At 33.0% G+C, this 12,672-nt stretch overlaps 1 protein-coding gene across 7 annotated transcripts in view; it reads right to left on the bottom strand.

Annotated features, from left to right (window-relative positions):
• The window catches only part of Col19a1 (collagen type XIX alpha 1 chain), a 327,672-nt gene that overhangs the window by 307,663 nt on the left and 7,337 nt on the right, over nt 1–12,672 (bottom strand). For all 7 annotated transcript variants that reach the window (XM_058578798.1, XM_058578800.1, XM_058578801.1 and 4 more), the window contains exon 2: nt 8,149–8,275. In XM_058578798.1, coding sequence (XP_058434781.1) covers nt 8,149–8,275 — 127 coding nt within the window. The remainder of the gene's footprint in view (nt 1–8,148; nt 8,276–12,672) is intronic.

Genomic DNA, 12,672 nt, shown 5'->3' with positions numbered 1-12,672 from the left:
CTCTCAGATAGTTAATACCAGCTAAAATCTATTCTTTTAATTTTGATTTTTTTTCAGTGATATAGTAACTAAAAGATTTGTGAACGTTGCTGATGCTTATAGGGAAAATGGGCTAGTCACCTTCTGGGACTCTAGGCTTAGCAAGGCTCTGGCCTTAGGAAAAGCCTGGAGGTGAGGGTATTCCTTGTGTACTATAAGACGAAGGAGGAAAATCAAAGTTGTGAAGATGGTAAAAACTAAATATAAATAGGTTGTATTTCACTCTTTATCCTTTCTTGATTGTTCCTATTATTATTTATACTATTTATATGCCACTTTACTGATTGCAGGAAAAGAAAACATGTGATTTGGCAAAGATAAAATTTACATTTTAAATTTGCTAAAATGTAAATATCTCCACACATTTGTTCTTTAATAATATATTATGAATAATACAGAACAATAGTCCCTTAACCAAGTTTTTAATTCTGTGGTTTTAGTTACTTGAGGTTAACTGTGATCTAAAAATATTAAATAAAAATTTCCAGAAATAAATACTTCTTAACATTTAACTTTTTTGGAGTATATTGTTATAGTTGTTCAATTTTATTATTGTTATTGTTGCTGATTGTTTGCTTATAACTCATTAATTAAACTTTATCACAGGTATTTATGCTAGGAAAAGCATAGTATATATCAGATTTAGTACTATCCATGGTTTTAGGCATCCACTGAGGGTCTTGAAATATATTTCTCATAGATAATGAGAGACTACCATATTGCAGTATTCAATTAACAGTGAATTAAGGTTTGCTGAGATGCTACAAAGTATAAATTCAGAAATCTGCCCATTTCTATGTTATCTGGGAATAGTCCTACAGGGCAATGATTGACCATTTCCCAAGAGGTCTTGTAAGACAGTTTGAATTACTTTACTAGAGTCCAAGGTCTGGCCTTTGAGATTGAGTTTCAGAAATCAGATTTTTGACAACAGATAAAAAAACAAATCAGTTTTTCAGCAGCATGCCCTGCCCCCCATAACTCTAGTCCCTTAGCCTTTCTTGCTCTTTCTCCCATATGCTGAGCACTCCTCAGCCTCCAGGACTTGGTGCTGCTTTTTAGGTATTCATATGTCTTACTCTCTCACAGCCTTCATGTCTCTGGTTAAATATCCCCACATGAGGCCAGCCTTTCCTGACCACTATTTATAATACTCTATATAATAAAATAACTCCCCCTCCCCCACATCATGTAGGATTGACAACATAGCAAATAAAACACAGATTCCCAATCAAACTTTGAATCTTGGTTTATATTATATAACAAACATTTTTCATGAAAGAATGCACCATGCAATCCTTAGAACATACTCATACTTACATTCATTGTTTATCTAAACTTCAAGTTTAGTTTGGTTTCCTGTGTTTTATCTGGCAACTCTACTTGCTTGCCTACACTCTAAGATTAGATATGATGTTAGCTTAGACTAAAGAAAGGATAGTAAAGATGGGAAAAAGCAGGAAGGAACTAAGATACCACACTTAACAAAACATGATAATGGCTTAAATATAGGAAAGGAGGAGAGTTGTCTTGCTTGGCTGGATAAAGGTTTAGTTTATTGAAATGAATCATTGAGAGAAATTAATAGCAGATGTGGTGAAGAGTAAATCAGTCAATGATGGAAGAGAGGAGAGTTAAAATGTTAAGCTTGGGATGCCATTAAGAAATTCAAATGGTGGTCTGGGATTGTCGCTCAGTGGTAGAGTGCTCGCCTAGCATGTGTGAAGAAGCACTGGATTTGATCCTCAACACCACATAAAAATAAATAAATAAAATTTAAAAATAAAGGTGTTGTGTCCATCTAAAACTAAAAAAAAATTTAAAAAGAAATTCAAATGGTGAAGTTATTGAACAGATGTTTAGAAATAGGGGTATAGGATTACATAAAACAAACTTCTGCACATATTTCTGTGATCAACAGAATAAAAAGGCAATCTGCAGAATAGCAGAAAATATTTGCAAACTACTCAACTGACAAGAAATTAATATCTGAGGAACTCAAAAACCTCAAAAGTAGAAAGACCCCAGATAATTTTATTTAAAAATAGGCAAGTGATCTAAATTTATCAAAAGAAACTAAACATTCAACATATTTAGCAATCAGGGAAATGGAAATCAAAATTGCACTGAGATTTTATCTTACTCCAGTTACAATGGCAGTCACCAAGAATACAGATCATAATAAATGCTGGCAAGGATGTGGAGAAAAAGGAACACTTAAACACTGTTGGTGGGATTATAAATTAGTTCAACCACCATGTAAATTAGTATGGAGGTTTCTCAAAAGACTAGAAATGGAACAAATATATGATCAGCAATACCAGCTTCAGAATTTATTCAAAAGAATTAAAGACAGCATACTATAGCGATAAACGCATAGCCATGTTTATAGCAGTACAATTCACAATAGACAAATTATGCAATCAGTCTAGATAGGTGTCCATTTACAAATAAAAGGATTGAAAATGTGATAGATATATACAAAGGAGTTTTATTTAGCCATAAAAAAGAATAAAATTATGTCATTTGGGAAAATGGATGGAACTTGAGAGCATTATGTTAAGTGAAATAAGACAAACTCAGAAAATCAAGGGTGATGTGTTTTCTCTCATATGTGGATACTAGGGAGGAAAAAAAATGAAATAAAAAGGGAGGGGTCTCATGAAAATAGAAGGGAGACCAGTAGAATAGTGGAAGGGGACTGGGGTAAGGGAGAAGAGGGATAGGGAATTAAATTTATCAAATTACGTTATTTGCATGTATGAATATGTAACAATCAATCCCAATATTAAGTATAATTTTAATGCACCAATGATAAATCCCAAATACAGTAAGCACATGAAAAAGAAGACATAAAATGACAAACAAGTATATGAAAAAATGTTCAACACTGCTAATCAACAGAAATGCAAATCAAAAACCATAAAGAAAGATCAACTCACCCCGGTTACATGGCTATCACCAAATACACACACACACAAAAAAAAAAAAAATCAGAGAAAGGAAATACACTGTTGTTAGGGATGTTAGTACAGCCTTTATGGAAAACAGAATGGAGGTTCCTCAAAAAAACTAAGAATAGAACTACTACATGATCCAACTTTTGTAAAACTAGTTATATAGCCAAAGGAAATGGAATAATTACATAAAGAGATACTTGAGTCAGTTGAAATGGTACACACCTGTAATCTCAACTACTCAGGAGGATGAGGCAGGAGGACTGCAAGTTTGAAGCCAGCCTAGGCAACTTAGTGAGACCCTGTCTCAAAATAAAATGAATATAGTGCTGGGGATGAAGCTCAGTAGCAGAGTTTTACTAGTATGCATGAGGCTTTAGGTTCAATCCCTAGTATGGTAATAGTAATAATAAAAATAATAATAGAGATATCTGTACTCCCATGTGAACTGTAGCACTATTCACTACCCAAGATATGGAATCAATCAAATAGTCCATTGACAGATGAATGCATAAAGAAAATGTGGTATAATTATAAAGATGTAATCTTATTCAGCCATAAAGAAGCATGAAATCCTATCATTGGTGGCAACATGGAGGAACTGGAGTACACTGTGTTAAGTGAAATAAGCCAGGCACAGAAAGACAAGTACTGAATGTTTATGCTCACATGTTAAAGCTTAAAAAAAATTGTTTTCATTGAAGTGGTCACTAGAGGCTATGAAGGGTAAGGGGCCAGAAAATAACGGAAAGTTGAATAATGGATACCAAAATATTATTAAATAGGAGGAACAAGTTCTAATGTTTTACAGCACAGTAGGGTGAGTATAGTTGAAAAATTTTTATAAATTTTATAAGATTTTAGAAAGTAGGTATTCAAAGATTTTCAATGGAAATAAACAGTTAATGTTTAAGGATATAGAAACACCAGTTACCCAATTTGATCATTACAGACAGTACATCTATCGAGTTACCACACCATACCTCATAAATATGTACAAATATTATATGTCAATTCAAAATTCTTTATCAAAAAGACAGAAATAAATAAATAAGGGAATGGAACTCAAAAGAGAGATCCAGGCTATGAAGTAAATTTGGGAATGACTGACATATAAATAACATTTAAAGACACGGACATGGGTTAGATCCTGCAGAGTATAAGACAAGAAGAGAACAGGGGTGAGCATTATCCCCTGCACAATCACAACAGCTATCTCCTCTTGTCAATATGCATAGGAATGAATACACATAATATATGTGGAATAAGTATACCTGTAAAATCCCAATAAAATCTTCCTCATTGCATAGAAATTTTATTTATCGATCTTCTCTAACCCACATCAAGGAAAATTGTCTTCTTTGCCTATTGGTGACAAAAATCATGACTACACTTGGGGAAGGTAAAAAGCAACATTTATCACAGATAGAACTGATTTGTCTGTTTGCTTTTCATATAAGGAGACACAACAGCCGTTAGATGTTTTTCATGCTCTCAAAGGCTAAAACAGACTTGTTGGAGACTGGGAACACAGGCTCCTTCATTTCATTGTCACCGGTTGCCTTCTGCCCCCCTGCGCACTTGATACTTTGCCAATAGGTCTGATAGAACAATTTCTAATATCCTCAGTTGGGAGAAAAACTGGTTAATAAAAATAAGCTAAGGGCATTGATCTAGAATATAACAAAGACAATATGAAAAAGGGACCAAAAAAGAAAAAAATGGAAACACAGCTACCTTATCACAAAAACTGCCAAAAGTACCTTACTGCTTATCTTTGATCCAAAACTGTTTCTTCAAAGGAGTTGAAGAACCCTGGCTAGGAGCTATCTTATTTATCTAATTATTGTGAAGCTTTCCTCCACTTTCCAAATTTAGAAATTGTAAAGGACATTTGTTAACATTAGGAGTTCCACTTGGTGCCATACTGAACACTAGAGGATTTCTTAAAAATGCAACATTCTTTATAAGATAGCAATGTTTTTGCTCTCAGTTTAAGATTAAGGTATTTCTCAATCAGTAAAAGCTATGTTTCATAAAAGTATTTTTTCTTGTAATTAATAGGAAACTAGCTTAATAGAGTTTCTGTTTGTGGCTTTGGTCCCATGTTTATAATAATTTATCTTGACATTTTATGTGAAATTTTAAATTAAAACTTTATTATTTATATGGCATTCTGTCATCTTTAGCCTGTTTTCTATTTTTACTCTGGTTTTCTGTTTGTTTTGTTTTTCCTTATCACTTCGATACATAATTTAATGCTTACGCCTAAGAACAAATTAAGGAAAATAGAAGAAACTAAGCATTTGATACACGTTTCAATCACAGAATAAACAGTTTAATGCAACTGATTAAAGCAAATGTTAAGATTATCTAGCATTGAATGCATTTAATACATGTCTTTACCCCCATCTTCCTTTCACAGCTAACTGAGCTGAAACTATCACATTCAAGTTAAAGCTCACTGGCAATATGACAACATACAAATACGACTTTTCCTATAGCATCACCATAATAGTAAAATTGATAAATGAAGATGAAATGACTAAATTCTTAATACATTTGAGTTTCTAAAATCTGTTATTGAATCTCCCATTAATCTTGAATTCTGTCCCACCTTGGACGATATTCCTAGTAATCATTAAACATCCTATATAGAACTAAAGTAGAGCAATGAAAAGACTCAATTTATCCTTCATATATTTAGATTTAACAGTAAACTGTTGACAACTTCACAGACTCCAGAGCTGAAACCCTAGCCTTCCTCTCAGGTTTGTTATATTTTATTTTTAGATGTAATCACTTCCCTCCGGTAAATGGTTAGTGACCACACGCACAGGTCTGCACATGAGGAAACTAAAACAGGAACCTTGCATCGTGAATCAGATACACAAGACACAAGACACAAGAAGAGGCCTCTGCCAGGCTCAGCCTGTCTTATTCTTCAATAATCCCTTTGACGGTACTGTACTGGCATTTTCAATTAAGGCAAATGATTCTAGAAATGAAGCAATTTCCATGGCACGTTCAACATTTATTGCTTCATGAATATCTTCTACCAAATGGCCTGGTAAAAACTGACTTAAGTTTTTTCTTTATTAATTTCCTTTAGTGAAACATGTTCTATGAATCTTGTTAGAATTCAGATTAATTTTTAATTCATGTTCTTAGGAAAATCTTTTGAATATATTAATTAAGTAAAGTAAATTGGACCAGAATATATGCATTTTGGTAAACCTATCTACAGTGTAACTAGATTAAAGAATTGAAATACTATAGCAAAAGCAAAACATTCAGGGGTATCCCAAAATAGGGAAGTCAGGCTACATAAGATGACTAGGTTCTAGAAATATGCTGTAAACATTGTGCTTATGATCGATAATACTATCTTGTACATTAAAAGTCTGTTCCAAAATCATATTGTAGATATCATGTTAAGTGTTCTTCCTACATTAAAAAATAAGACTTACTAAAGGCAAAAAAATTAAAATAACAAAAGATAAAATGAAATGCAAGATAAAAGGAACCTGGCTGCATAAAATACAAGATAATCAACTGAGAAGAGAAGAAAAAAGAAAAATGAAATTTCAGTACATTTTTTCAAAGGCAAGTGTTTTCCCTAGAAATCATGCATTAAATTCATCTAGGGAACTTATTAAAGACATAAATTACCAAATCCCACCCTACCTGAACCTGCACAAAGGGAATCTATGAATAGAACTCAGGAGTCAATATTTTTGGTGATTCTTGCTTGATCTAGAACAATTTATATAGACCTTTCAAATCACTGTTATCATCAAGAAACTTTATCACAAACTAGCATGTGTTCAAAAAACTGTCCTGTCAACAAAAGAACCATTATCCTTTCTAACAAAAATCCTACCCTCCTTGATTAAATTGCAAAGCGCCTTACTTAGTGTTCGTTAAAGACACGTAAATTTATAAGAGCAGTAATATTATCAGAATATACTCCCAGTCCTATGTATCTTTTTTGTTTTTCTTTTTGAGCATGGCTATAGTTGCTGAGTCACTTCTCATTTATTTCTCACTGAAGAAAGAATTTTCCCCCAAGATTATATGACAGCCTTGTGATATCATTTAATATATAGTAATATAATATCCAAACTCTCACGTGGACTATTTTAGGAAACGTACCTCTGCTAAATTAATGAAACATCATAAGGACTTCCATAAAACCCTGGAAAATCAGATTTGTTATATCTTTACAAGTGGTTGTTTTTATTTTATGTGTGCCTTAAACTCAAAAGTCTCTATTAAAGTTACTTTATTCCTGTTTAGCAAAAATTATTGAAGAAATATTGAAAAGAATAAATACAGTAAGACTCAGGGCACATCACCACATGTGCTCATCATAAAAAAAAAACATGCTGTGTGATCCTTTGCATGGAAGGAGGGGCTATGTTTCTCTTTCCTTAGTGAACTCCAATGTGTCTGATTCTACTTTGTAATAGGAAGGACATCTAGCACAGTAATTTATATGCACTCAATGTTCAAGAAAAGTCTTCCAAATTAGGCAGAGATAGAAGTAAATGTTTCAATGTTTTAAATTGCCTTCTAAGCCCTTTGAAAATATTTTATGAGAAGACCCATAAATTTAACAATTGCAAATAAATATTGTCTATTTAGTTCAAAAGATACTCTGAAGATCTGTCACCTTTTGTTTTCTTCCTCTGAGATACTATAAAATTGACATGTAATTAAACTACATCTTGTTTTAAATTTCCTATTCTAATTTTACATTCCCCAATTGAGATTAGAACATGTCCTCTTTAATCCTAATTAGTGATGAGTTTCTGTACTTGTAACTTGAAATAGTAACTCTTAAAGGGAAAAAGGAGAGACGTTATCATATCTATGCCCATACAGACATACATGCATATATTTATATCTGTAAATATCAGTGAGAGAGAGGAAAGGTTAGTTCTATGCACAATTTGCATATTTAAAAATGAGATAATGAGAATTATGTGAAGGACAGTGGTGGAAAACAACAAATTTGGATTTATTGTATACTAGTAGATCTAATCTATAGCTGCTTTAACCTTAACAAGATTTGTTTTAATGATTTTTTTAAATGGTTGACTGACTATAAATAACATTTGGCAATTGGGCAAAGAGATCGCTTGGATACCTGGCTTGTCCCTAACCGTCACGGAAGTAGAAGCAGGAAGCAGGAACACTGCCACCCAAGGCCAAAGCTTCCAAGAGCCAGTGCGCCTCATTGTGTCTTGAAACCATGTGAACAAGTGGCCACAGTTCTGCAATGAAAAAAAATTCTTTTTAAATTGAGTTTATTGTATTATGCTTCATCATATCCGGAAAATCAACACCGCCAAAGAGAAAATAGATTTTTACACTGTATATAATTATACAAGAGCATATATGAACATATATGTAATTATATATATCAATACATACCTAATCTCTAATGAAAGAGCTTGGAAAATATTTTCAAGTTAGTTTGTAGTTACATATCAATTTGATACAAATTCTCTTCTTTTAAAGGGTTTTTAAATTTACACCACTTACAATGAAATATATTTTTGTTATTTTAAAAAATTATATAAAATGCACATAAAATTTATATTCTTAGCCATTTTTAATTCAGTGGAATTAAGTACATTCACATTGCTCTGTAACCATCACTATCACCCATCTCCGCAACTCTTTTCATCTTAACAAAACTAAAACTCTATATCAATTAAATGACAGTTTCTCATTCCCCTCTCCCTGCTATCATTCTTTCTGCCTCTATGAATTTGACTGCTCTAGGTACTCATATAAAGAGAATCATGCAGTCTTTGTCTTTTTGTGACTTTATTTCATTCAGTATACTGTTCTAAAAGTTCATCCATGTTGTAGTATGTGTCAGATTTTCTTCTTTTTTTGTAGGCAGTGATACTCTGTTTTATGCAAATACAACACGTTATTTATGCATTAGCCATTGGACATTTGGGTTGTTCACATCTTTAAGTGTGAATTATCTGCTGTGAACATGAAAGTAAAAATCTGTGTTTGAGTCCCTACTTTCAATTCTTTGGGCTATGTACCCAGATGTGAAATTGCTGGATCCCATGGTAATTCTTTTTTAAATTTTCTGAGGAATCACCATTCCGTTTTACATTACAGCTGATAATTTTATATTCCCCCCAACAATGCACAAGGGTTACAGTTTCTCCATAACCCTTCCTTCTTTTTGACAAATACTGTACTAGTGGGTTTAAGATGTACTAGTGGTTGTTATTTACATCTCCCTATTGTTAATGATGTTCAACATCTTTTTGGTCATTTGTATATCTTCCTTGGAAAAATGTCTAATCAAATCCTTTCCCTATTTTTTTAATACAGTTATTTATTTGTGGTTAAGTTGAAGTTGATCTTACATATTCTGGGTTTTAACCACTTAAAATTTTATGATTTGTAAATATTTTCTCCCATTCTGTGGGTTTCCTTTTCACTCTGTTGATTGTGTCCCTTGATAAACAGAGATGTTATTTTGATGTAGTTCATTTGTTTTTCTTATTGCCTATCCTTTGGTGTCATATAAATGATTCACATTTTAAATATATTACTATTATTTATAATTCTTTTTTTCTTCTGAATATTAGTTTTACATATTTTGGCTTAATTGAAACTGTACTTTCTATAAACAATTATATTGTCAACTAGGTTGAATAATTACTACTAGAGTGACTACTGTACATGTGAAAAGTATTCTTTCACTCCATTTATAGAGAAAAATGGATATATGTAATGCCTACTTTGCCTGAGTCTGCCATTGACATCATATTTAACATTAATGCGTTGTGATCAGGCACAGTAACACGTGCCTGCAACCCCAGTGATTCAGAAAGCAGGACGATCTCAAATTCAAGGACAGCCTCAGTAACTTAGGGAAACTCTCCAAAACTTAGCTAGACCCTGTCTCAAAATTTAAAAAAAATAAATAAGTAAATGCATAGGATGTAGCTTAGTTGCAAAGCACCCCTGGGTTCAATCACGAGTTAAAATAATAATGTGTTATATCCTAAATAGTCTTTCTGAATTACATTCCTACTCTAAAAGTATTACAATAAAAGATTTAGTAAATAAAATCCCTCTAGTGGAAAATGGAAATAAATGGCAATTACAATATAATGACTCCCTCAGTGTATTTGACAATTGCGGTATTACTAGAATAGCCATTCAAGAGTTCTAAATATGCAAATAAATGTTATTCTACTTATTTGCCATCATTCAAAATTTAATGAAGAATAAAATATAAAAGAATTCATCATACCAATGTCTAAATTCTGTTAATAGACTCTCTTTATAAAAAAAAAATCCACCATTTTTGATGTATTCTACATGCGCCAAATGCCCCAGGATCCGCATTTTAAAATTAATTCAGAATTTTAGATATTTCTGGATGAAAAGCTAGAAACAGCAGCAATTGGAATATTAAAACTGTGGTTCTAAATATCAAACAGCTGGTTTTATCCTTTTTCTCTTTAATTTCCTCATCTAGATATAGTCCCAAACCTCATATGACTTTGCAAACTTACCTTACTATTTCATGTCAGTTAGTAACTGTTAAAAAATAATTCTATTTCAAATAAATGAGCTATCAAATAGTGATTTAGTTTTCAGAGTGACCTGTGTCATGTTTTTAACTGAAGTGATTTCTATTGGCCAATAAATTAGCTATAAACATAGTGGTTAAAAAATCATGATTTCAGCTGGGAATGGTGGCCTACATATGTAATCACAGTGATCTGGGACACAGAAGTATGAGTATCACAAGTTCAAGGACTGTTTCAAAATTTAAAATATGAAAAGGGCTGGGAACCCAGCTCAGTTTAGAGTACCACTGCCACTGACTCAATTCCCAGTAGTGCACATACACAAACACACAAACGCAAAATCGTGGTTTCATGTTTGGGTTCTGCCATTTCTGAGTAATACTTCTGAGTGACTTATAGAACTTTTCTAAGTCTAAATTTATTTGTCTGCAACTGGAGTACAACGAGTAAGTCATATAATGTACGGAAATTGCATAGTATGTCCCCTTGAACAAACTAAGTGTTCTAAAGTTACCTGCAATTACAATTGTTTTCTACACATACTAATAAACATTCAGTTGAAATTTACAGTTAAACTTGTCTCTTCATATTAAAGTTGATTTGATATTTGAAAAATAGAGAAGTACTAAAGCATCGTAGAAATTTATGTTCATTGAAGCTTTGGCTCCTATTACAGCACCCAAGAACCAGAGAGCTATAAAGCTGTAGCATACAAATTCAATTTTGACCTCTCCAATTTTTCTGAGCCACTTAGAGGATGGTAGCACTTAGCTTCAAATTTATCCAGAGTGTTTGAAGTATAAGATTTTATGGTTCATTGACCATATTTTCTAGTTACTAAAGAATTTTCATTTCACCACTCCATTGACATGTCTCTCACTGGTTCAACAAGAACTTGATAGGAAAATCATTCCTTCTCTCTTACAACTCAATTATTAGTATCTTTCCAATAGCTGACCATTCCCTCCAGCAAGCCCTTGCTCCTAATGGGCTCCCTTACCTCATAATGTCTGGAATTCCCTTCTCAGACCTTGTTTTCTATCTGATTACTTAATATTGGATCTGTGGGCTCTTCTTTCCTCTCTCTTTATAATATCTCTCTAGGCAATTCACCTTTCTTTTGACGTTAAATGGTATTTGTAAGATGATGAATCTAAAATGCACATCTCTAGTCTAGACCTCTTCTGTAAAGTCCAAACTATGTATCCAGCTGCCTATTCAATAGTCCCTTTTAGGATGCCCCATGGATTTCCATAACCTAATAATTCAGGTTATACTGTTGATTCCCAATCATAACTTTCTCCTTTCATGTTCTTTATAATATCAATAATTACAATTCATTAAAATGCTCAAACCAGAACCCAAGCATCACATTGATTTTTCTTTTTTCCTTATCTCCATCTCCCACATTAAAACCAACAAGTCAAGTCAGCATAACCCCAAACACATCTTAAATCCATCCATTGCTTGCATTTCCTCTGCTACCACCCTAGTTTAGATCAGATTGGTCTGTACCCCTCAAAACCTTCCTAACTGGTTCCCTCCACCATTATTGACTGTTGACCAAATTCATTCTTTACATACCAATGAACTTTTCTTAAAGTGAAAGTTGGATCATGTCATTCCGTGATTCCAACTCTGTAATGGTTTCCCATTGCACAGTGAATGTGATTTGAAAACCTTTCTATGACCCAGAAGCCCTGAATAATTAGACTCCTACCTACCTCTCCAGCATCCAGCATCGTGTGATAACATTCTCTTCTCTGATATCAGTTCCTCAAATCTTCAGGCTCTTTTCAACCTAAAGGTTATTGTGAATGCTATTTCCTTACCATGGAACATTTGGGTCCTATTCATCCTTCATTTTTCAATTTAAATGTTACCAAATGGAAGAGCCGATCCTTATCTGACCAAGAAATGTCTTTGCCTCATTATTCCCTAGTTCACAGTTTATTTTGTCTGTGTATACATGTTTATTGTCCCCATTTTACTTAAAGCTCTATCAGAACAGGGAGTGTCTGTCTTAAGCATTACTGTATCCTAGTGGCTTAGCATAGTAACTGGAAGAATGGAGACTCAATGGATATTTGTCG

The sequence above is a fragment of the Marmota monax genome, unplaced genomic scaffold (assembly GCF_021218885.2).
Source record: "Marmota monax isolate L192 unplaced genomic scaffold, Marmota_monax_Labrador192_F-V1.1 WCK01_AAM20220418_F8-fsc00091, whole genome shotgun sequence".
Taxonomy (NCBI): Eukaryota; Metazoa; Chordata; class Mammalia; order Rodentia; family Sciuridae; genus Marmota; species Marmota monax.
This window is presented reverse-complemented; position numbering and strand designations above follow the sequence as displayed.